Source organism: Mustela nivalis (genome assembly GCF_964662115.1).
Source record: "Mustela nivalis genome assembly, chromosome: 18".
In the NCBI taxonomy this organism is placed as follows: Eukaryota; Metazoa; Chordata; class Mammalia; order Carnivora; family Mustelidae; genus Mustela; species Mustela nivalis.
The window spans coordinates 13,397,601-13,421,268 of record NC_139037.1 but is presented as its reverse complement, the minus strand read 5'-3'; the positions used below and the strand labels follow the sequence as shown (position 1 = coordinate 13,421,268).

General features: G+C 40.8%; 1 protein-coding gene across 3 annotated transcripts in view; it reads left to right on the top strand.

Annotated features, from left to right (window-relative positions):
• Positions 1 to 23,668, top strand: part of PHLPP2 (PH domain and leucine rich repeat protein phosphatase 2) — a 76,600-nt gene that overhangs the window by 27,039 nt on the left and 25,893 nt on the right. For 2 of the 3 annotated variants that reach the window (XM_082712319.1, XM_082712318.1), the window contains exons 4-9: positions 9,371 to 9,561; positions 16,148 to 16,273; positions 17,808 to 17,962; positions 19,964 to 20,110; positions 20,713 to 20,943; positions 22,126 to 22,328. In XM_082712319.1, the coding sequence (XP_082568445.1) occupies positions 9,371 to 9,561; positions 16,148 to 16,273; positions 17,808 to 17,962; positions 19,964 to 20,110; positions 20,713 to 20,943; positions 22,126 to 22,328 (1,053 nt within the window). The remainder of the gene's footprint in view (positions 1 to 9,370; positions 9,562 to 16,147; positions 16,274 to 17,807; positions 17,963 to 19,963; positions 20,111 to 20,712; positions 20,944 to 22,125; positions 22,329 to 23,668) is intronic. The other variant, XM_082712320.1, reaches the window with a different exon arrangement.

Here is a 23,668-nt window from a genome sequence, read left to right as displayed (position 1 = left end):
GTTTTATTTAGTCAGATTTGGTGAGTCTTTTCCTTTAATGCATTTATATTCCTTACCCTAGGTCATAAAGGCATTCTGTATTTTCAGTACTCTAGATTTTTGAAGTATGCATAAGATAGGGATCTAGCTTTACTTTTTCTCTATAGGTAGATAGTGTTTTGTCCTAACAACATTTATGGAATACATCATCCTTTTCCTACTGATTTGAAGTATCATCTTTATTATTCTTAAGTTCTTATAAAGGCAGTGTTCTATTTTTGGACTCTGTTTTTGGACATGATAGAGCTGACCAATTTGTCTCGTGCTAATGCCAAAATTATTTTAAAATAATTTAAATTAAAAATTAATTTAAAAATTATTTTAAATAATATACTTGTATAACACATTTTGATAGCTGGTAGGGAAGTACCATATCACTGTTCTTCTCTGAAAAATCAGGGACATCTCTGGAATCAGAGAAGCCTTTGTGAAGAAGTAGTATTTGAGTTGGTTCTCTAAAAATGCACAGAATTTCATTAAGCAGAAAGGAAAAGGAGGGCTTGGGATGGTAGACGCCTCAGTATATGTCCTGTGAATCACAGAGAATTCGATTCCAGATTGTTCTGGGTGTTGAGGGCAGTATCAGGAGTTTAGTCTTCATTTGGCAGATGATAGCAGGAAGGGAGAGGATCCAAGTGAGCCAGAGAAGGTGAATCTGGCCCCAGTGTGGAGAATAATTCAGATGTGAATTAATAGGGATCTGGAGTGGAGAATGGGAAGGAATTGTTCAAATGAGAGACTTTTTGAAGGGATAATCGGTGAGAGTTGATGGCTGACTGAAAAGGGGAAGTGAGGAAGAGAACCTAAGAACTGAAGCTGACACTGAGGTTTTAAGCCGGGGTTACTTCAGGAGAATGTCAGGGCTTGAGTTGTGAGAAGGAGCTGCTTCATAGGGATGGTGATGGCTTGGTTTTGGGAATGTTTCATTTTAAGTGGTGGTGAGATGTCTGACAGGTAGGTGACAATGTGAAACTAGAGCTTAGGACATACAGATCTGGGGGTAGGGTAGGTGGGGATGTTAAAACTGTGGAAATTGTCACAATACCCGGAAAGAATTCTTAAACGTGGGGAAAGGAGGCTTAACGCAGGCAGAATTTTCATTATAATAACTAGCTTTGGTTTTATACCCTTGCTGTGTGCCAAGTGCTTTCTCAAGTGCTGAGCGCTCTGTATATCTTGTCTCATGTAACCCTTAAAACCTTCTAGGTAGATGTGATTATTCCTGAGAGACTGTCATATGTCCCAGTCAAATAGCAGAGCCAGGAAGCAGATACATCTGTCTGCTTTTTAATTTCATCTTTTTAACTTCTAAGATACTCCGCTGTTCAGTTGTTGGAGAGAGAGTTTAGAGGAGGATGAGGGATCCATCAATGAGAACACCCAATCCAACTCCTTGGTCTTAATATCAGGAAGCTAAAGCCTGAAGATGTAAGATTTATTTGGGATCATGAAACCAGATGGTGGACTTACTTTAGCCACCACTGCTTTGCCAAGTTTTCTAGTGAAATACTTCAAATAGAAGTTTTTTGTGTGGTATGAGAGCCTGTTGCAAATTTGAAATTTGTTGTGAGGTTTCCTATTTTGATCTTTGAATGTAAGTAAATATTTCATTTTCACCTTCTTACATATCTGCCAATATTTTTTGGTTTAACTATTTTTTTTGGAGCTAACTTCAGATTTTCAGAGCAGTTGGAGGGCTAGTACAGAGAGCTCCTCCCGCTCACACTTCATGCCGTCATTTGAACTGTTGTTCCGGTATAAATAGTACTTCCATTTTCTCCAGCTTCTCTTGAGACTTTGTCTTTAATTTTCAGCACTTTGATTATATAGTATCTGAGCTAGAATTTCGTTGGGTTTGTTTGGGGTTCACTGAACTTCTTGAATCCATAAGTTTCACTATAATCTTTCTCCCTCGAGGAGTTTTCCTGTATTTCTTCAAACCATTTTTCAGCATTGAGCTGTTTCTTCTCCCCCTTTCACTCCATCCCTTAGTTCAGTTGTCAGAGATTTTGGCCTGCTGCTTGGGATCACATTCACATTTGTATACCTCAAGGGTGAGCCTGGAGTTCATAGACAACTTTAGGGGGATCATTTTCCAGATCTCCTTCCTCTTTGCTATTTCCTGGGGTTTTACTCAACCTGCCCTGTTGGACACGTCCTGACACGTCCTGCAAGGGCATCCATACTGCAGGACTCCCGGTGGGACAGGGAGACCAGAAATTCAACAGGTTTCACCGTGGGCTTGCAGATCTTCCAACCAGAGAGGAAGTCACACCCCTCAGAGTTTTAGGTGCCTGTGTCCCCACTTTGGGGGGCTGGAACTTAAGAAAATGAAAAGAGGGAAAGGGATGAGGAATTTCTTCCACTCTCTCTGAGTGTTAGGAGACCCCTTTTCTCCTCCTTAAGATAGGACCTGAGGGCATTTCCTAGAGCTCTCTGTCCACACCAGCACCTGCCTCTGATCTTGGCCCTTCTCGAGTCCTGGGCTGGAAGATGTCACAGGAGGAAACAATGAGAAACTTGCCACTGCTTGGGTGGTAATTCAGATTGTGTTCTTCTTCCCTAATCTGCCTGCTGCTCTTTACTTTTCGGCTTCCTTGTATAGCTGCTCCGTGCATTCTGTCTAAGTCTTATAGGTGCATTTAGTGGGAAAGACAGGGTGGAGTGCGCCTTCTTCATCTTACTCAGAACCAGAACCTTAATGGTGTCTTTTGATTACTTCATTTTAATATAGTCCAATTGAACAGTCTAAATTTACCTTTATTATTTTCTAGAAACTCTGTTGTTTTGTTTTTCAGTTTATATTCACAGTCTGTATGATTCTTTTTGTCTATCATTGTGAGTTCAGGGCTTCTATGTATTTGTTTTGACTCATTACAGGCATTACTCTTTTTGTTGCTCGTTTTGTCCCATTTCAGCTAGTGGGAGCTCTTTACGTTGGCTTCTGTCCTTTCAGCATGACCCTAGGAGTTTATGATAGCATTCTGGATTTTCCATTAAGTTTTGGCACAACAAGATGTCCTAAGCTCATCTTTTCATTGTCTGACTCAGACCAGGAATAAACTCTTTTTCTAAGGACTCCTGGTTCATTTTAATGAAAAATGATATTTAGAGATTATATTATGTATTATATTATATGAGAGGAACTCATTGCTACAGAGTTGCCCTTGATTGTTTTTTTAAGCAACTTTTTAAAATTATAAAAACATTACATTTTCCTTACAGAACATTTAGATGTATAAATATAAGGAAGTTAAAATTATCTGTAATTTTCCACATAGAACCTTGGCTTTTGAGATTGTAAAACTATTTTTTAATTCGAACTGTTACACATTCTGAGTACTTACTAGAACTTTCTCATTCTCGTTTTTTTTTGTTGTTTTGTTTTTTTGTTTTTTAAGTAGTCTCCACCCCCAGCATAGAGCCCAGTGTGGCCTTGAACTCAAAACTCTGAGATTAAGGCTTGAGTTGAAATCAGTAGTAGGACACTCAAACCAACTAATCCACCCAGGCACTCCTCATTTTTTTTCTTTTTTTCTAATCACTTCAGATCAGAGACTGAATGTCTAGCAAACACTCCAAAATTAATAAAACAGCATGTTATTTCATATGTAAATGACTTATCCAAAACATAACGAGATTGGTGGTAGATAGATTTATCTGTAATAAAATATAAAGAAATAAAGCCAAGTAAGAACAGACTCAGAATTATATATCAATTGATATAACATCTTTTTTATGTAAACTTTTAAAAAGACTATTAGCCAATTTGAAAACATGATAACGATCATGAAGTCCCATTTTTACATAATTTAGCCAACTTTGTAGTAGGTGATACTGTTAACCAGGGTGGGGGATATAGAAGCCATTGGCATGTTTGGGGAGAATAGTGAGATTTAAAAAAAAAAAAATAGCAGTTTTATTGAGGTATAATTCACATCTCATAACATTCATGCTCTAAAAGTGTACAATTCAGTGCCTTCTAGTATATTTGGAGAAGTATCCAGCCATAACCACAGTCTAATTTTAGAATGTGTTCATCACTGTAAAACAGGACCCTGTATCTATTAGCATCATTCTCCATTCCCCACTCCCACAGCACCTAGCAACCACAGATCTCCGTTCTCTCCTTATGGACTTTCCTGTTATGAACAGCTCCTGTAAGTGGAATCATACATTCTTGGCCTTCTGTGGCTGGCTTCCTATACTCAGTCTAGTGTTTTCAGAGCTCATCCATGTCATTGTAGGTATCCGTACTTCATTTCTTTTTATGGCTGAACAGTGTTCCATTGTGTAGACAGACAGTGCCACCTTTGGTTTATGCATTGCTCAGCTGCTGGGCGTTTTGGTTGTTTCTACCTTTTGGCTCTTACGGATGATGCTACTCTGAACAAGCATGTGTGTATGAGTTCCTGTGTGGACATGTGTTTTCAGTTCTCTTGGATTTAGATGTAAGAGCGGAACTGCTGGAACGTGTGGTGGGTCTCTGTTTAAACTTTTGAGGAACTATCAGACTGCTTTCCACATTGGCTGCACCATTTCGTGATTGTTCCAGTGGCGCTGGTTTACATCTTTGCCAACGCTTTCTAGTGTTTGTCTTTTCCGATTATAGTCATCCTAGTGGATGTGAACCGATATCTCATTGTGGTTTTGATTTGCATCTCTCTGGTCACGATGAGATGGAGCATCTTTTCATGTGCTTGCTGGCCTTTTATGTATCTTCTGTGGAGTAATATCTATTCAGATTCTTTGCCCATTTTTTAATTGTGCTATTTGTCTTTATTGCTGAATTGTAGCAGTTCTTTATTCTGGATACAAGTCTCTAAATATGTTCATGATTTGCAACTATTCTCTCCTAGCTGGTGAGTCATCTTTTTACTTTCTTGATGGTGTCTGTTGAAGCATGACAGTTTTTTACTTTTGATGAAGACCATTTTTCTATATTTTCTTTTTTGTCACTTTATTTTTTAAAGGTTTTTATTTATTTGAGAGATTGAGAATGTGAGAGAGAGAACAGGAGCACGAGATAGGGCTGTGGGCCGAGGGAGAAGCAGACTCCCCATTGCGCAGGGAGCCCCACTCTGGACTGGATCCCAAGGCTCGGGGTCATGACTTGAGCCAAAGGCAGATGCTTCAACGACTGGCATCCCATGTCACTTTTACTTTGTGTGTTGATGCCTAAGAAACCTTTGCCTGACTTAAGACCACAAGATCTATTCCACTGTTTTCTTCTAGGAGTTTTATAGTTTTAGGTCTTACATTTAGGCCTGTAATCCATTTTGAATTAATTTTTGTATATGATATGAGGTAAGGGATCTGACTTTATTCTTTTGCCTGTGGCTTTCTAATTGTTCAGCACCATTTGTTGACAAGACTCTTCTTTCCCCATGGAGTTATCTTGACACCCTGCTCAGAAATCAAATGTCCATAAATGTAGAGGTTTATTTATGAACTCTGTTCCATTGCTCTATGTCTGTTCTTACGTCAGTACTGTGCTTTTTTTTTTTTTTTTTAAAGTAATATCTACACCCAGTGTGGTGCTCGAACACATGACTCCAAGATCAAGAATCAGATACTATACCAACTGAGCCAGCCAGGTGCCCTAAGTACTATACTGTATATGCCAACTCCATATTCCATACTCCACAGTTGAGTCTTGAAATTAGGGAATGTGAGTTCTCCGATTTTGTTTTAAAATTTGTTTTAAAATTGTTTTGTCTATTCTGAGTCTACCGTACTTCTCTATGTGAGTTTTAGAATTAATGTGTCAGTTTCTGCCATGAAGGCAGCTGGAATTTTGGTAGGGATTACACAGCTGTTGATCAGTTTCAGGAGTTTTTCATCTTAACAATATTGTATCTTCTAGTCCATGAACACTGAATGTTGTCCATTTACTTAGGTCTGCAACTTCTTCTTCTTCTTCTTATTTTTTAAAGATTTTATTTATTTATCTGACAGAGGGATCACAAGTAGGCAGAGAAGCAGGTAGAGAGAGAGGGGGAAACAGGCTCCCTGCTGAGCAGAGAGCCCGATGTGGGGCTCTATCCCAGGACCCTAAGATCATGACGGCTCAACCCACTGAGCCCCCCAGGTGCCCCAGGTCTGCAACTTCTTTCAACTATGTTTTGTAGTTTTCACTATACTATTTTCATTTTATTCTTTCTGATGTTATCTTAAATGTAGTAAGTTTCCTAATTTTATTTTGAATTATTTATTCCTTATGCATGGAAATACAGTTGATTTTTTAAAAGTTTTTGTATCTGGGGTGCCTGGGTGGTTCAGTTGGTTAAGCGTCTGACTCTTGATTTCTGCTCAGGTCATGATCTCAGTGTCCCGGGATGAATCTCTGCACTGGGTTTTCTGCTCAGCAGGGAGTCTGCTTGAGGACTTTACTCCCTCTGCCCTTTACCTCCCCCTCTTGTGTGTTTTCTTTCTCTCTTGCTCTCAAATAAGAGTAAATCTTTTTTTTTTTTAAGGAACTTATTTTTTTGTGGGGCGCCTGGGTGGCTCAGTGGGTTAAGCCTCTGCCTTCAGCTCAGGTCATGGTCTCAGGGTCCTGGGATCAAGGCCCAAGTCCGGCTCTCTGCCCAGTAGGGAACCTGCTTCCTTTCCCTCTCTCTCTGTCTACCTCTCTGCCTACTTGTGATCTCTGTCAAATAAATAAATAAAATCTTAAAAAAAAAAGATCTTTTTTTTTTAAAGACTTTATTTATTTGAAAGAGAGACAGAGATGGAGCATGAGGGGGAAGGCAGAGGGAGAGGAAGAAGAGGACTCCCTGCTGAGCAGAGAGCCTGATGCAGGCCTTGATCCCAGAAGCTTGGGATCATGACCTGAGCTGAAGGCAGACACTTAACTGACTGAGTCACCCAAGCGTGCCCCAAAATAAATAAATCCTAAATATATATATAAAAAAATTGGGGGGCGCCTGGGTGGCTCAATGCGTTAAAGCCTCTGCCTTCAGCTCAAGTCATGATCCCAGGGTCCTGGGATCGAGCCCCCCATGGGGCTCTCTGCTTAGTGGGGAGCCTGTTTCCCTGGATCTCTCTCTGCCTGCCTCTCTGCCTACTTGTGATCTGTCAAATAAATAAATAAAATCTTTAAAAAAATTTTGTATCCTGTAGCTTTGCTGAACTCACATATTGGTTCTAATTATCTTTTTTGTGGCTCACTTAGGGTTTTTTATATACAAGATCTTGTAGTTTGCAAATAAAGATAATTTTCTTTCTAGTCTGATACTGGAAATTGAGGTGGTTGGGGACATCTTTTGGATACGTCTAGCAGACAATTAGATATGCGATTAGAACCAAGGGAAGATTGGGGCAGGAGATAGGACTCTGAGGGCCATGATCATCATATGAATAGGGCAGTTTGGATGCTGGAAGCCAGACTGAAGAAAATCGAGTAAATAGGAGGTGAGGTAGCAGAGATAGCTCATATAGAGGCATAAATGAAAACAAAAGAGTCTTGAAGGGTAAACTTAACAATTTTTCAAAATACAGTTTTTGGACCAACTGCACTTAAACTACCTGGAATAGTTGTTAAAAATAGATTTCCTGGGGTGCCTGGGTCGCTTCGTGAGTTAAAGCATCTGCCTTCGGCTCAGGTTGTGATCCCAGGGTCCTGGGATCGAGCCCCATGTTGGGCTCCCTGCTCAGTGGGGAGCCTGCTTTTCCTTTTCCCTCTGCCTGCCTCTCTGCCTACTTGTGCTCTATCTCTCTGTCAAATAAATAAATAAATAAAATCTTAAAAAAAAAAAAATTTCCCCGGGGGGCGCCTGGGTGGCTCAGTGGGTTAAGCCTCTGCCTGCTCAGGTCATGATCTCAGGGTCCTGGGATCGAGCCCCGCTTCGGGCTCTCTGCTCAGCGGTGAGCCTGCTTCCCCTTCTCTCTCTCCCTGCCTCTCTGTCTACTTGTGATCTCTGTCTGTCAAATAAATAAATAAAATCTTTGTAAAATAAATGCATTTCCCTGTGTTCCATCCCAAGCCCTGTGGATTAGACTCTCCGTGGGTGGGTGTCAGTGTCCCACATTTTAAACTGGACTTACACAGTAAGTCTTGGATACTCCCAAATCGGAGAGTCACTGAACTAAAGAAATTCCACAGTTGAGACCAAGAGGGCTCGGGAGAAAATGGGAATGCTCTTGTAGCTTTGACAGGAACAGTAAGGAGGGTGGAGCAGAAGAGTGAGAAGAGAGAAGAACCAAACTCCCCGAGAAAGGTGGGGTTTGGAATATAGATCCAAGAATTGGCCTCAAATAGAAGGAGAGATGGGTCTCCCCCAGAGCTAGTGTCAAATAGAAAGTTTTAAAGCTTTGAAGTGATTTAACCCATTTCCTCAGATCATCTGTGGGAAACACATAGTTAAAAGGGCGACAGGATGGCCAGGTTCCATAATCAATCCTGTGACAATATCAAGTATAATGCAGTCTTCTCTCCTCCCAGCTGATTGCTCTTTGCAGCACCTCATACTAGTGGTGCTCCTGTTCATTTTTGTGTAGTCTGGTGTTAGCCGTGTTTTAATCAAGAATCTGTCTTCTGTCATAATGTGCCGTTTTATTCACGGTGTCTCAGCCTTAGGAAGACTTCTAATGGGGAGGGAAGGTACAAAAAGAAAGAAACTCTTGTATGCACGTATGAGCTTCTGCCACCAAGATTGGGATGGTTGATTGAAGTATTGGCCATAAGCTCTTCCTCACAAGGAACTGGAGAATGGAGTAATGTGTACAGAACTAGTGTGCTCCCATACTTAATTTCTTCCGTCTAGAGTGGACTCATTGTAAAAGTGGCTATTGTTTATTCAGTACTCCTTTTTGTTACCCAAAAGTATGCTCAGGACTTTAAATTAATTATGCTAATTTTTGAAAAAGAAAACCCTAAAAATAAGTAGTATTACGATCCAGACTGTATAAATGAGGAAAGTCAACCTCAGTGATTATATTAAGTAGTTCAAAGAAGCAAAGTGGCAGAACCAGGATTCAAACTCAGGTTTGCATGCCAGGCCCTAAAGTCTGTGATCTGAATGACTTGCCAGATTGCTTTTCTCTGTGTACACGGAGATAGGACTGTGTTGGAAGAAGAATTAACAATTGCACCCAAAATAAAATCTTCCTCCCCGCCCTAACATCCACAGTACCCCCATTGTAAAACTGAAGTGATAGATAACATTTTAAAACTGAGATCATAGCTTATGATACATGTATTGCTTGGTAACTTAAATCTGTAAACGAGGTTGTTGAATATTGGCACATAATACTTTCTTCTTCCTTGTAAGAGTCTCATATACTTGAATGGTGACTTCTGAATGCTGACTCCTGTTCTGTTTTCTTTTAGAAAAACCATGCCAGATGGATCATCTGGATCGAATCCTTCTGTCTGGCATCTATAATGTACGCAAGGGAAAGACCCAGCTGCATAAGTGGGCTGAACGCCTAGTTGTTCTCTGTGGGACGTGCCTCATCGTTTCCTCGGTGAAGGATTGTCAGACTGGGAAGATGCACATTTTGCCTCTGGTTGGGGGGAAGGTAAGACTCATAAAAATGATTTTTCTTCATTTGTTTGATCTTAATTAAAATCACATTTAATTTTTGGCGTTTTCCCCACATCTTTTTAAAGAAGCCAATATGAGCATTATTAAAGATTGCATTACAAACTTTGCTTTTTAGAGTTCTTAGTTTTAACCAGAAGAAACCGACTTAGGCTAAATTTTTTTTTTTAAGATTCATTTATTTGAGAGAGAGAGTGTGCAAGCAGGAGGAGGGGCAGAGGGATAGGGAGAAGAGCAGCAGACTCCCTGCTGAGCTTGGAACCCAGCATTGGGCTTGATTTCATGATCTCATGATTTTACAATCTCATGACCCATGAGATAACGACCTGAGCTGAAACCAAGTCAGACGCTTAACTGACTGAACCACCCAGGTACCCCAACTTTACTCAGGCTAATTTAAGCATAAAGCAGGTTTATTTATATCACCGGTTCTCTGGGAGGTCCAAAGCCTGTTCATACCCCAAATTCTGCTGCAGAACCCGTTTGTTGATGATGCGTCTGCCTCCCCTGCTGGCCCCCATAACACCCGAGTAGACCGACAATGCTGCCTCTTGCAACCTCCGGCCACATCCATCCCCCAAACAGATTCTTTCCAGCTTCTCCTTTTTCCCCATTTGACTTAAATTCAGAGTCGTGGGCGGTCACAAGCGCCTCTCCAGCAGCAAGGGGAGTGGAGGCATACCATTTCTGATCTGTGCTGGAGAATTCCCCGTCCTAGGCAGGAGTTCATTTGCAAGTCTTTAAAACAGACTGACAGATGACTAGAAACAGGTATATGTTAATATTTATATGAAGCTGTACATCATTTTGTTTCTTTATTTTCCATCTTGAGTATCATAAAACAGTCTGAATTTTAGAGAACTTCCAGATGAAATAACTTAGTGCATTCATGCTTTGAGATGTCCAGTCTGGCCCAGATGCATAGCAATATCAGTAAAATAGATATATACAAAAGGTAAATATATAAAAAGACATAGCTGTGCTATGGAATGTAGAATAGATGCTGTGAGAGGGTCTGAATCTGAGGGCCTGCTGGGTTCTGGGCCTGAAAGGTTGTGGCAGCCCAGGAGTTCAGCTCCTATAAGTATTTGGGTTTAAAAGTCCTCTGCTCATAAGAAGAACCTGGCCCAGGCTTCTTCCTTGAAGCATGAGATGAATGGTACTCTGCTCCTGAAGGAAAGCTGGAAAGAAAAAACAAACAAACAAACAAAAAAACATCCCAAAACAGCTGTTAACCACTGACTGGAACCAAGTCTTTTTCTTGCTGTGGTCCTAGAAAAGTGGAAGGAACTAGTTATGTGTCCTGTGACCAGGAAGTGAACACGTCTCCACTGAATGAATGTGCGTGCTCCACTCTTAACCGGGGACAGCAGCCCAGCACTTACTGATGTGAGACCTGGTTCTGGTCTTGGGGGCTGAAGGACAGAATGAAGAAAACAGGTTAAAAGAAAATGACAGCCCTTTCCACCCCCCAACCCCACCAAAAATAAAAGAGAAAAGAATACAGCAAAGGAAAGGACATTCAAAGGGAAGTTGTAAGAAATAAGAAATAATGATAAGTGCAGACATTGAAAAAATATGATGGTAAAGTTAATATTGATTTTAAAAAGTTGAAATTTTTAAAATATTTTAAATATGAATATAAACTCTTTTTTTTTTTTAAGATTTTTTATTTATTTATCAGAGAGAGAGAGGGGGAGAGAGCGAGCACAGGCAGACAGAATGGCAGGCAGAGGCAGAGGGAGAAGCAGGCTCCCTGCTGAGCAAGGAACCCGACATGGGACTCGATCCCAGGACGCTGGGACCATGACCTGAGCCAAAGGCAGCTGCCCAACCAACTGAGCCACCCAGGCGTCCCTATGAATATAAACTCTTAAAGCTCAAACTGCCCTGAATGATATTTAAGATATAGTGGTATGTCTGTTAAGTAACATGTGATTCAGCCATGGAATAAGAGAATAGAAATACCAAATAATGTTTAAGTTTATTAGGAAAAACCTTAAGTATGAGTGTAAAAATTTTAAGGAAAGCCACTAAAAGTAGAGAGGGGAAAGAAAACATAAAACATTCTGTAGTGCTAAAAGATCTTAGGAAAGGAGCAGAGAGAAATGAACGAAATGATTGGTATGGTAAATTATCACAAATTATATTGACAGAAACATATAGAAATATATCAGTAATCATAATTGTGATACAAGTTGTCATTTAAAATCCCAGTACTTGGGACGCCTGGGTGGCTCAGTGGGTTAGGCCACTGCCTTCGGCTCGGGTCGTGATCCCGGAGTCCTGGGATCGAGTCCCGCATTGGGCTCCTTGCTCATTGGGGAGCCTGATTCTCTCTCTGCCTCTGCCTCCCACTCAGCCTGCTTGTGTGTACTCTCTCTCTCTCTCTCTCTGACAAATAAATAAATAAATAAAATCTTTTAAAAATAAATAAATAAATAAAATAAATAAAATCCCAGTACTTGCTGTTTATTTTATAAGATTTTATTTATTTATTTATTTATTGATTGATTGATTTATTAGAAAGAGCATGAGCCGGGGAGGGGCAGAGAGAGAGGGACAAGCGGCTCCCAGCTGAGCAGGGAGCTCAACATGGGGCCCAATCCCAGGACCCTGGGACCATGACCTGAGCTGAGAGCAGACACTTAACCTACTAAACCATCCAGATACCCCCAGTACTTGCTGTTTGTAAGAGACCCTACACTTAGAAAGTTGAATGTGGATGGTGGGAAAAGCATGCTAGTCAAATAGCTACCAAAAGAGAATTGGTGTGGTCATATTAACAACATACAAAACATTTTTATGAAAGCTTATCTGCAACAAAGGACTTCTCTCCAGAATTTATAAAGAAATTATTACAACACAGCAACAGAAAGGCAGATAACCTAGTAAAAACTGGGCAGAAGGGTTGAGCAGCTCTTTTACCAGTGAAGATCTACAGATGGCAAATCAGTACATAGGATGATTCTCACAATCATGAGTCATTAGGGAAATGCAAATCACTATCACAGATTCTGCAAACCACTAGGATGACTAAAATCAAAAGACTGATGAGTACCAAATTTAGCAAAGATGAGGAGCAACTGGAATGCTCTCACATCATCGGTGGGAGTATAGTCACTTTGGAAAACAGTTTTCTTATTTCTTATAAACTGAAACATATGCGTATCGGATGACCCAGCATTTCTCCTAGGTATTGGGAAATGAACATCTGTCTTTACAAAGACTTTATATGAATGTTCATAGCAGCTGTATTTATAATTGTCGAAAACTAAAAACAACCCAAAATTCATTGACTACTGGTGAATTAATAAACAAATGTGGTACATTCCACACAGTGGACTACTACTGAACAGTAAAAAGGAATGAACTGCTGATATATACCAAAATAAGGATGAATCTCAAAAACATTATTTTCTTTCTTTCTTTTTTTAAGATTTATTTATATATTTTAGAAAGAGACAGCAAGCAAGTGCTCAAGCCAGCAAGCGTGGAGGTAGGGGGAGGGCAGAGGGAGAGGCAGAAAGAGAATTTCAGATTTACAAACCTTTCTCGGTATTTGGCATCATGTGAGTATATTTTTCTGTGTCAGATACCCCATAGTAAAATATTTAAAATTTATTCTAAAACATGAGCGGGGCACCTGGGTGGCTCAGTGGGTTAAAGCCTCTGCCTTTGGCTCAGGTCATGATCTCAGGGTCCTGGGATCGAGCCCCGCATCAGGCTCTCTGCTCAGTGGGGAGCCTGCTTCCTCCTCTCTCTCTTTGCCTACTTGTGATCTCTGTCTGTCAAATAAATAAAATCTTTAAAAATAATAAAATAAAAAAATAAAACATGGGCGCCTGGGTGGCTCAGTCAGTTAAGCATCTGCCTTCAGGTCATGATCTCAGGGTCCTGGGATTGAGTCCCACATCCAGCTCTCTGCTCAGCGGGGAGTCTGCTTCTCCCTCTCCCTCTGCTGCTCCCCCTCCTTATGTGTGTTCTCTCGCTTTCTCTTTGTTAAATAAATAAAATCTTTTTTTTTTTTTTTTTTTTAAAGATTTTATTTATTTATTTGACAGAGAGAAATCACAAGTAGACGGAGAGGCAGGTAGAGAGAGAGGAAGGGAAGCAGGCTCCCTGCCGAGCAGAGAGCCCGACGTGGGACTCGATCTCAGGACCCTGAGATCATGACCTGAGCCGAAGGCAGCGGCTTAACCCACTGAGCCACCCAGGCGCCCAATAAAATCTTTTTTAAAAGATTATTCTAAAACAATCATTAATATCTGTTTTTCATTTCAGTAAGATTCTTTATTTTGATGTATTCATTAGCATGATTTATTACTAGTAAAAAATGATCCTGTTGTGAGATCACAGTTGAGTGTTATAAATATTATTTAATTTTATTGATTTTTTTAAAAAGATTTTATTTATTTGAGGGTTGCCTAGATAGCTCAGTTGTTAAGCGTCTGCCTTTGGCTCAGGTCATGATCCAGGGGTCCTCAAATTGAACCCCACATTGGGCTCCCTGCTCTGCGGGAAGACTGCTTCTCCCTCTCCTACTCCCTCTGTTTGTGTTCCCTTTCTCACTATATTTATCTCTGTCAAAGAAATAATTAAATTTTTTTTAAAAAAGATTTTATTTATTTGAGAGGAGGAGCATGCACACGCATGAGCAGAAGAAGAGGGAGAAGGAGAGGGACAAGCAGACTCCCCACTGAACGCAAAGCCCAGTGTAGGGCCCCATCACAGGACCCTGGGATCATGACCTAAGCTGAAGGCAGATGCTTGACTGATAGAGCCACCTAGGTGCCCCTTATTGGGATCTTTTTAATATGATTCTTTTTTGCTTAAAGTATTTTGTGTTTTTGCCATTCGATTCAGTCTTTACTTGGCACTAGAAACCTAATGATTTACGAGTATAATTTGGAAGTTTCCAGCTGACTCACCAAGATTCAATAGTTATGACATATCAAAGTGAGATGTCAGACAAAGATGTAAGTGGTTCCATAACTATAGAGACTTCGTCTTCATCAAAGCTATGTGAATTGGGTTGTTGGATTTTGGGGGAGAATTGCTTTGAAGAGAATTGCTATTGTGCTGTGAATCCCTACAGCCTTCCTAGCTGGGAATGACTTCTGCCTTTTTCTTCAAGCCTAATGAAAGAAGTTTCAGCAGGATTCAAGAGAGCTTAATATGGGTCCCTTGCAGTAAGGGGGGCATAGTGGATTGGTGTCCTGCCTCCTCCAAGAAGTCTTGAGGACAGAGATGAGTCTGTCACCAGAGCAGCCAGGTAGCCCAAGAGCCTAGGTCATGCATTGGAATCATTGTGTCTCCTTGAGTTTGTTAGTTTGTGACCCAGATGGGTTGAGAGAGGAAAAGCCAGTGGGTAGATTGATGGATGAGTGGGTGGATTCTCTTGGAACTTGCCTGGCAGGGCCATCTTGAGGGTCAGATAAGCTTCCCTTGAGGATAGGCTGACAGTGGACCACAAGATTCTTTCCTGTCTGAGGAGGAGTGGTCAGCTGCTGGAAGAGTATGCATTAGCGAGGTCAAGTGATCTGTAAGTGAGACACTGTCATTGTTTGGGGTGGGGTGGGGGGATAACCAAAAGAACCCTTAAATGGACCCATTGTGGAAAAGCATCCCTTTAGAATCTCCTTGGTCCAGAGACTGTGAAATCAGATTATGATTCTTGTCTAGTAATAACCTTTGGTCTTCCCTTTCTACTTCAGCCCTGGAGGGGGTCAAAATGGGAGCTAGCCCAGGGCTTAGTGAGAAAGGAGAGGACTCCAAAAAGCAGGCCATGGCACCCTTTGCAGGCAGACAGCTACCTCCATTGTGCCCCAGTGTAGGTGGAAAGGGTTGGAACTGGGTTACCTTTGCAGTGGAGACTTTGGCTCTTATCACGTGGTCCAGAGACTCCTGTTCTGAAACACGACATGCAGCCCTGCATCGCAGCGAGTTGTACTTGGTGTTCCTATATGTGGAATGCTCCTCGCCTAGGAGGTTCCCACGCCTGGACCCCCTTAGGGTCTTTGCTCACGTGTTACCTCAGTGAGGCCTTCCCTGACTGCCCTTTCTTAAATCAGATCACCGACCCTGTTCGCCAAGGCTTTTTTCCTGCTCTTTTTCTTGATATTATTCATTATATATTATATTGTGTTATGCTACGTTTTGTCACCATTTCGGTGTTAGAGTGTTTGTCCCTTCTCAAACACAGATTACACTAAGGGCAGGGGCTCTGTGTTTTCCCCCGGCTTGCCCCCAGCGCGCAGAACCGTAGAATGTATTCATGCAACAAATCTTTAATTATCAAACGGGGACTGTGTTGTGACTTACAGAGGAATTAATAAATAGATTTAAGTAGGAGTATGCTCCGAGTCCTATTCCTTCAACATACTTCAGTGAAGTACTCCTTTGCTTTTTCTAAAGGCTTTATTGAGATACATTTCTTTGGAAAAATGTCTATGCAAATCTTTTGCCTGTTTTAGAAAATTGAGTTCTTTGTCTTGTTGTCCTTTGCTCTCTGACTGGGATTTTTTCTCTTGGTTCTGGTTCTCGCCCCTCCTCCCCTTCAGGTGGAAGAAGTGAAGCGACGGCAGCACTCCCTGGCGTTCAGCTCAGCCGGAGCCCAAGCTCAGACCTATCACGTCAGCTTTGAGACGCTGGCCGAGTGCCAGAGATGGCAGCGACAGGCGTCCAAGGTGATAAGCTGTCGGACGTCCCGATGTGAGATAAGACTGTAAAATCCCACGAGAGGTGTAATTTGAAACTGAACTCTCTCCAGGAGAGTGAATTATAATTTTTATGTATCTTACTTTAGGCCCCTCTAAGTATATAATGAACGGAAGAATGAAAGTCCAGCAGGTCCTTAACTTATTATTTGTATAGTAGAAAAAGCTTTCAGAAGTGTTTGCAGGTGCATGTACTTCTCTACCATCTCTCTCTTTTTGTTTTCCCTCTTAAAGAATTTATTTATTTGGCAGAGAGACACAGAGAAGGGGAAATACAAACAGGAGGAGGGGCAGAGGGAGAAGCAGGCTTCCCCCTGAGCAGGGAGCCTGATGTGGACCTCGATCCCAGGACCCTGAGATCATGACCTGAGCCAGAGGCTGCTGCTTAATGACTGAGCCCCCCAGGTGCCCTCTACCATCTCGCGAGAGGAATATGGCCTTGAAGGAATTGAGACACAATGAGATTCAGATGACTTTCCCTCAGCCACTGTAGTCAGCGAGAGATGGTGCCGTTCCCTAATTCCTAGCCTAGTGCTTCTTGGTCTTGTATGTATTTAGCACAGCTGTGATGAACCACTTTAAATTTGAACTTACCATGGGTTGTGACCTATGCTCCTGTATTGTTACTCAAAGTATTGTTACTGTATGCTGAGGATAATTAGCTTTTCAGCATAATTTCTGCTTTTTTAGTCTTTAAAGATGAAGTGCTCTAAAACTGTGTTGCAGTTTTCAAATTCTCTTGTTCTAGCTATTTGCAGAATTTTAGCACATTTTCCTTGTGGAGCTAAATAGTTGCATAAAGGATGGTTTTCGTATAATGAGATGCCATAAAACATGAGTGACTTTTCCAGTGGCATTTTGTTTGGTTTTTAGACCAATTTTCACAACCCATCTTTTATTAGCATTCTATTATAGAAATATAAACTTGTTTTGGTTTTATTGAATTTTCTATACATACATTGTAGTTGTAATAAAATCTCTTCTGAATAAAACTAGTTTCAATTTTAAGTAGCAGTTCCATTCTTTTGACCTTATAAAGAGAAGTTAATATTTTTTGAGCACCTTTTGCATACTAGTTAGTGTGCTGTGTACTGGATTATTTAATTTTATCCTCATAACAGATGAAGAACTGCACTGGTAAGTAGCAAAGCCCGTGTGGATACAAAAGGCCATGGCTTTCAATTTCACCCTGTCTGTTAGAGTTTTGTAGTTATTTTGGATCATCTCAACTTCTTGTATGAAATGTTAACTTTCTGTCTTTATGATTTTTTTTTTTTTTTTTTTTTACTTATAGACACACTGTTATGTGTTTTGAAGCAGTTTATGGTTTTGAGAAAAAGCAAAAATGAACTGGTTTTTGTAAATAACTAATTGGATCTCATGACCTTTTTCTACTTCGCATTTTTAAAATTAGTGCCTTTTTATGTAAATATGATTCGTTCCTATGCTGGGTGAGAGATATTTGGTGCTAGCTCAGATGGCTCTTCTCCTTGACCCTGTTCAGGTGGTGTCCCAGCGAATCAGCACTGTTGACCTGTCATGTTACAGCCTTGAGGAGGTTCCTGAGCATCTCTTCTACAGTCAAGATATCACCTACCTCAATTTGCGACATAATTTTATGCAGTTGGAAAGACCTGGGGGCCTTGACACTCTCTACAGGTATGTGAGGAATGGGTTTCCCGACTAACTTATTCAAACCAAATCATGATCACTGTCTTAGTCATCTGTACCTGGAAGTGAGCACGCTTACCATTGTATATATTTTTGAAAATTTCCCCTCCATTTAGAAGAGGAAGTAAAATTTTTTATGCATACAGTTTTCTTACACCACCACCACCCCTGCCCCCGACCTTTCCCCTCCATGCAAGAGGATCGATGCAATTGTTCTGTTACGGAGGCAATGTTGAGCTGCCATTGATCTGGATAATCTTGTTACGTAAGTCACTGACAGTGATGCATGATCTGAAGCCAGGATAAATTGGGAGATTGAGTATATGGCAAGTTTTTGAATCATAAGTATCAAACTTAAATAGCTTTAAGAAATAGGCCTAATTTCAAGATTCCATTTTCAGGTTGGGGCTTTTATCTTTCCTGTGTACCCACTAATGCTAGCTTCTAAGCTTTTTGACAGCTGTGAAGCCTCTCTCTTCTGATAAAGGAATCATTTTACTTCTAAGGGACTATGGCCCATATATTTTCCAATTTCTTTGTTAGAATATATTCCCCCTTCCAACCCTCTACCCTTTAAAAGTGGGTGGAAGTGAATAAATACCTAGTATAAGTAATTGTGTGGGCTTCTAGTGAACAAGGAAGAAATTGGAAATTAAAGCATTTAAACTAAGTGGTGATTAAAAAAATAATACATATTGTGGGGCATCTGTGTGGCTCAGTTGTTAAGTGTCTGACTTCAGCTCAGGTCATGATCCCAGGGACCTGGGATTGAGCCCAGTATCAGGCTCCCCACTCAGCGGGGAGTCTGCTTGTTCCTTTCACTCTTCGTCTGCCCCTGCCCCATTCATGCTTTCTCTTGCTTGTGCACGTTCTCTCAAATAAGTGAATAAAATCTTTAAAAAAAAAGATAATATTTCTTGAAATGGCATATTTTACTTTAATATTTCTAGAATAATTTTGAGAAAGCACTGTGGTTTTTATCCTGTATGATGTGTTACGAAGCTTTTTGGGTATAAGCAAGCCTCTATCTAGTAATGAGATAATAGTTTTAATTATATTAGTATGTAAAAACTACAGAAGCAATAATTTTAAGGAAATGGGTTTCTAGTATTTTCTTCTCAGTCACTATGAAAATAGGGTTAATGAAGTTTGAGAGCAGCATTAGGAATTCTGAAATCAAGGCACCAAGCCAAAGGAACAATCAGTACTCAAGGTCAGGACAATTGGAAATCAAAAGTTGAAAATCTGAAAGAGGAGCATTAAAGTGAAGTACCAAACTCCAGTCTAGGAGCAGGGATACAGACCATCATTGTGGAGAGCACCACGTCAGGCTTACTCCTACACTAATAAAATCATTAATCCTTCTGAGTAGAATTGCCGGAGTGATGCCTATGGATCCAGTGAGTGATGATACAATCTCTGGGTAAGATAGTGTAGATACTTGCACTTCTAGGAACAGAACAGAAGCACTGAAAATTATTATCAGATTGTACTGCAGTCAGACTCCATATCACATTCACATTTGTAAGTTTTAAGTGGCCCATTCATTTCAAGTGACATCTGAGTCAATATAATTTCAATATGTAAAACGTTGCTTTTATAATGGGATTTGATGTGCGTTTTCGTTAGCTCTTCCTGTGTCCATGAGTTGGTGAATTGTTACAAGGTTTTTTATATTGCATATGGAAATTTGATAAAGGAAGAGATTTCAAGCATATCAGTATGACTTGATATAAAATACTTACACCAGCATGGGCTCTCCAAGATTTTGTTCCTTTTTAAGGAGAAGGGAAAGGAACTTCCATGGCCCTAGACCTGATTTCCTTGTTGGTATGGAGCTGGGGTTAGGCATCTCAGCGTTCTGTGCTATGCACGATGTTTGGCATGTAGTGAGTACTCGGTAGATATTTGTGGAACAGATTCTGCTGTGGACATTTAAAACAGATGGCTTTTTCATTCATTACTGTAATTTCTATGTTTGCTTTTTAGATTTTCTCAGCTGAAGGGCCTAAACTTGTCCCATAATAAACTTGGTTTGTTTCCTGTATTGTTATGTGAGATTTCTACCCTCACTGAGCTCAACCTCTCCTGTAACGGAATTCATGACCTGCCGAGTCAGATTGGCAGTCTGCTAAAGTGAGTATCTGACTTTTGCTAGACTCGTTTTTTACTGGCAGCATAAGAAGCTTGTCTGGCATTCGGAGTGAAGGTAGTCACATGAGCTCTGGCAGTGAAGTAAATCTTGTAATTATGAGGATTCTAGACAGCAGCTGTTACTAGCTTGCAGGGGCAACTACTTAGCCCCTCAGTTTCAACAGCAGAAGCTCTGGCTATTTTTTTTTTTTTTTTTTAAGATTTTATTTATTTATCAGAGAGAGAGAAGGGGAGAGAGCGAGCACAGGCAGACAGAATGGTAGGCAGAGGCAGAGGGAGAAGCAGGCTCCCTGATAAGCAAGGAGCCCGATGTGGGACTCGATCCCAGGACGCTGGGATCATGACCTGAGCCGAAGGCAGCTGCTTAACCAACTGAGCCACCCAGGCGTCCCAAGCTCTGGCTATTTTTGATGTTGGAGGGACCATCCATGGCAGTTATGTGGGTCATTGAGTCTCCACAGGTGGCGTATTTTATTGTATTGGGTTCATAATAAATTAGTGATACAGTCAGAATATATCCCTCTAGTGCTATCCATTCCTGTTAAAACCTTTCCTAAAGTCTGTTCTTTGTTTTCTTACTACAGTCTTCAAACCCTCTGTCTTGATGGCAACTTTCTGACGACTTTACCAGAAGAATTGGGAAATCTGCAACAGCTTTCTTCCCTGGGAATTTCCTTTAACAACTTCAGTCAAATTCCAGAGGTTTATGAGAAACTCAGTATGTTAGATAAAGTGGTTATGGCGGGAAATCGCCTGGAAGTCCTAAAGCTTGGGGTTCTGAGCAGGATGAGCCATATCAGACATGTGGATTTCAGGTGAGGCCGTTCTTCAGAGGGATCTCGGATGCTTTCTTATGTTTGCTCTGTATGAACACTTCTGCAAAACATCAGGATTTTAGAACAGTGTCTGTTGTCCAAACTATAGTAAAGCTTCATTTTTCGCTCAGTAGCGGAGAGATTATGAGTGAGTTGGGTGTACCTCACGATACTTTCACGGTACCTTTCACACAGGTTGTTCTGACTTACCCTCTCAGCAGCCTTTTATAGAATGCCCACTTCTTCATGTCCTTGTCAGTGTTAGATTTTAGCAGTCTTTTTCCTTAGTGTCAATGTAGTAGGAGAGAATAGTACTTCATTCTTTAAATAGCATTTATGAATGAGGTTGAGCATCTTTTTAATATGCTAATTGTTAGTTTGTATTTTTCCTTACACTTGACCATTTTTCTGTTGAATCATTGGGTTTCTTCTTAATATCCATTGTATTACAATTAATGTTAAAGGTTTTCCTGTCAATTTTTTTGTAGGTTTTATTTTCTAGCTATACTAAAGGAAGCTGGTAAAAGACACGTACATATAAAAGACACATATGCATAGTGTAAATGTACTTTCATTTACACTAAGCCATTGAAGTTCCTTGTAAAGAAATAGTAATACAAACATTTATTGAAATACAAGGGAATGAGAACATGTCTGTGTGTTCTCTACATAGAAGAGAACTAAGAAGCCATTTTCTGTAATTCACCCTTGAACTATTCCATATAGATACAGATTATTTTCCTCCGCTATAATTAATGTGATGTGAATCTTACTACAAGGAGGAATAGGCAGAGCCCCGAGAGAAAGTATGGCTGCTTCCTCTTGTTTTCTACATGGTACACCACGACTGCTTTGTTTCTCACTAACCTGAAAGTTATGTTCCTCTTCTTTTTCCTTTGGCCTGCTTCTTCATCCCTGCCTAACTTCACTAAGGTTTTAATGATTTGTACGCGTGGTCCCTTTTCCCTTTCTCTTTAACTTGTATATGTTTTTGCAAGTCTGGGTCGTCTAAGTTTATAGATAGAGAATTCAGGGTACATCTGTCCGTGCAAAATGAAACAAGTAGTTAACTTTTGAGTTGTTTAGGAAAGAGAAAGGGATCATACTTCTCTTAGTTTTATTTTGGTAAGCACATTTAGTAGAATTTATTTCTAATGATTTCCTTATTTCTGAATATTTAAGGATGAACCATTTGAAAACTGTGGTTACGGAAAATCTGGAGGGAAATAAGTACATCACTCATATGGATCTGCGGGACAATCAACTGTCTGACTTAGATCTTAGCTCCTTGTGTAGCTTGGAGCAGCTGCACTGTGAACGGAACCAGCTGCGAGAGCTGACGCTCAGTGGCTTCTCTCTCCGAACGCTCTACGCCAGTTCCAACAGTGAGTTCTCCATCCAGCCTCCTGTTTTTTCTCATGGAGATCTTGTCTGAGTTTTTTCTTTTTTTTTTTTTAAGATTTTATTTATTTATCAGAGAAAGAGGGGGAGAGAGCGAGCACAGGCAGACAGAATGGCAGTCAGAGGCAGAGGGAGAAGCAGGCTCCCTGCTGAGCAAGGAGCCCGATGTGGGACTCGATCCCAGGACACTGGGATCATGACCCGAGCCGAAGGCAGCTGCTTAACCAACTGAGCCACCCAGGCGTCCCGTTTTTTCTTTTTATATATATATATTTTTCTCCTTTTATTAAGATTTTATTTATTTTTTTATTTTCAAAGATTTTATTTATTTATTTGACAGAGAGATTGAGAGAGGGGACAAGCAGGGGGAGCATCAGGCAGCGGGAGAAGTAGACTCCCCACCGAGCAGGGAGCCCATGCGGGACTCAATCTCAGGACCCCAGGATCATGACCTGAGCCGAAAGCAAGTGCTTGACTGACTGAGCCACCCAGGCCTCCCAAGATTTTATTTATTTATTTGACAGAGAGAGTCACAGCGAAAGAGAGAGCATAACAGGGGGCGTGGGAGAGGGAGAAGCAGGCTGCCTGCTGAGTAGGGAGCCCAACATGGGACTTGATCTCAGGATTTTGGGACTAGGACTCAAGCCAAAGGCAGATGCTAATGACTGAGCCACCCAGGCACCCCTCATCTGAGTTTTCTAAGAACAGTGGCATCTGTGCTGTTGCTCAACCACTCTGCAAAGTATAGTTTGAGGTTCGTGGAGACCAGCTTTGTCTTTCAAGTTTGCTGTCAACACTTAAGTGGTTGAGATATGCATAAAAAGGCATTGCAGGATACTTGGATATTCACTAAGGAAGTATAATGGGCATTTTGCAAAATAACTAGGGGTAGGAGGGTGGGCAAGCATGTTCAAAATAGAGTATCAATAATAGGCTAGAAAAAGTGTTGATAAACCACAGCCCAGGGGCTAGATCTGGCCACCACCTGTTTCTATAGGGCCCACGAGGAAGGGGATTTATACATTTTTTAGTGGCAGGATTAAGAGATCAAAAGAGTAATTTTGATTTGGAAGGTTCCATGAAATTCAAATCTCAGTGAATAAACTTTGGTTGGAACATGTCCACTGTCAATTTTTTACCGGTTACTGGTCTCACGAGACAGTGGCAGAATGAAGTTGCTGTAAGTGAGACTGGCGTGCCTGCAAAGCCTAAAATATTTGTCACAGGCTTAGCCCTTTACTTTTGCCCATCTCTAGTCTAAAACTTTGTGCTGCTTCAGTTCTAGAATGAGAAGCCACTCACTTCAATAGTGATTTGCTCCAGG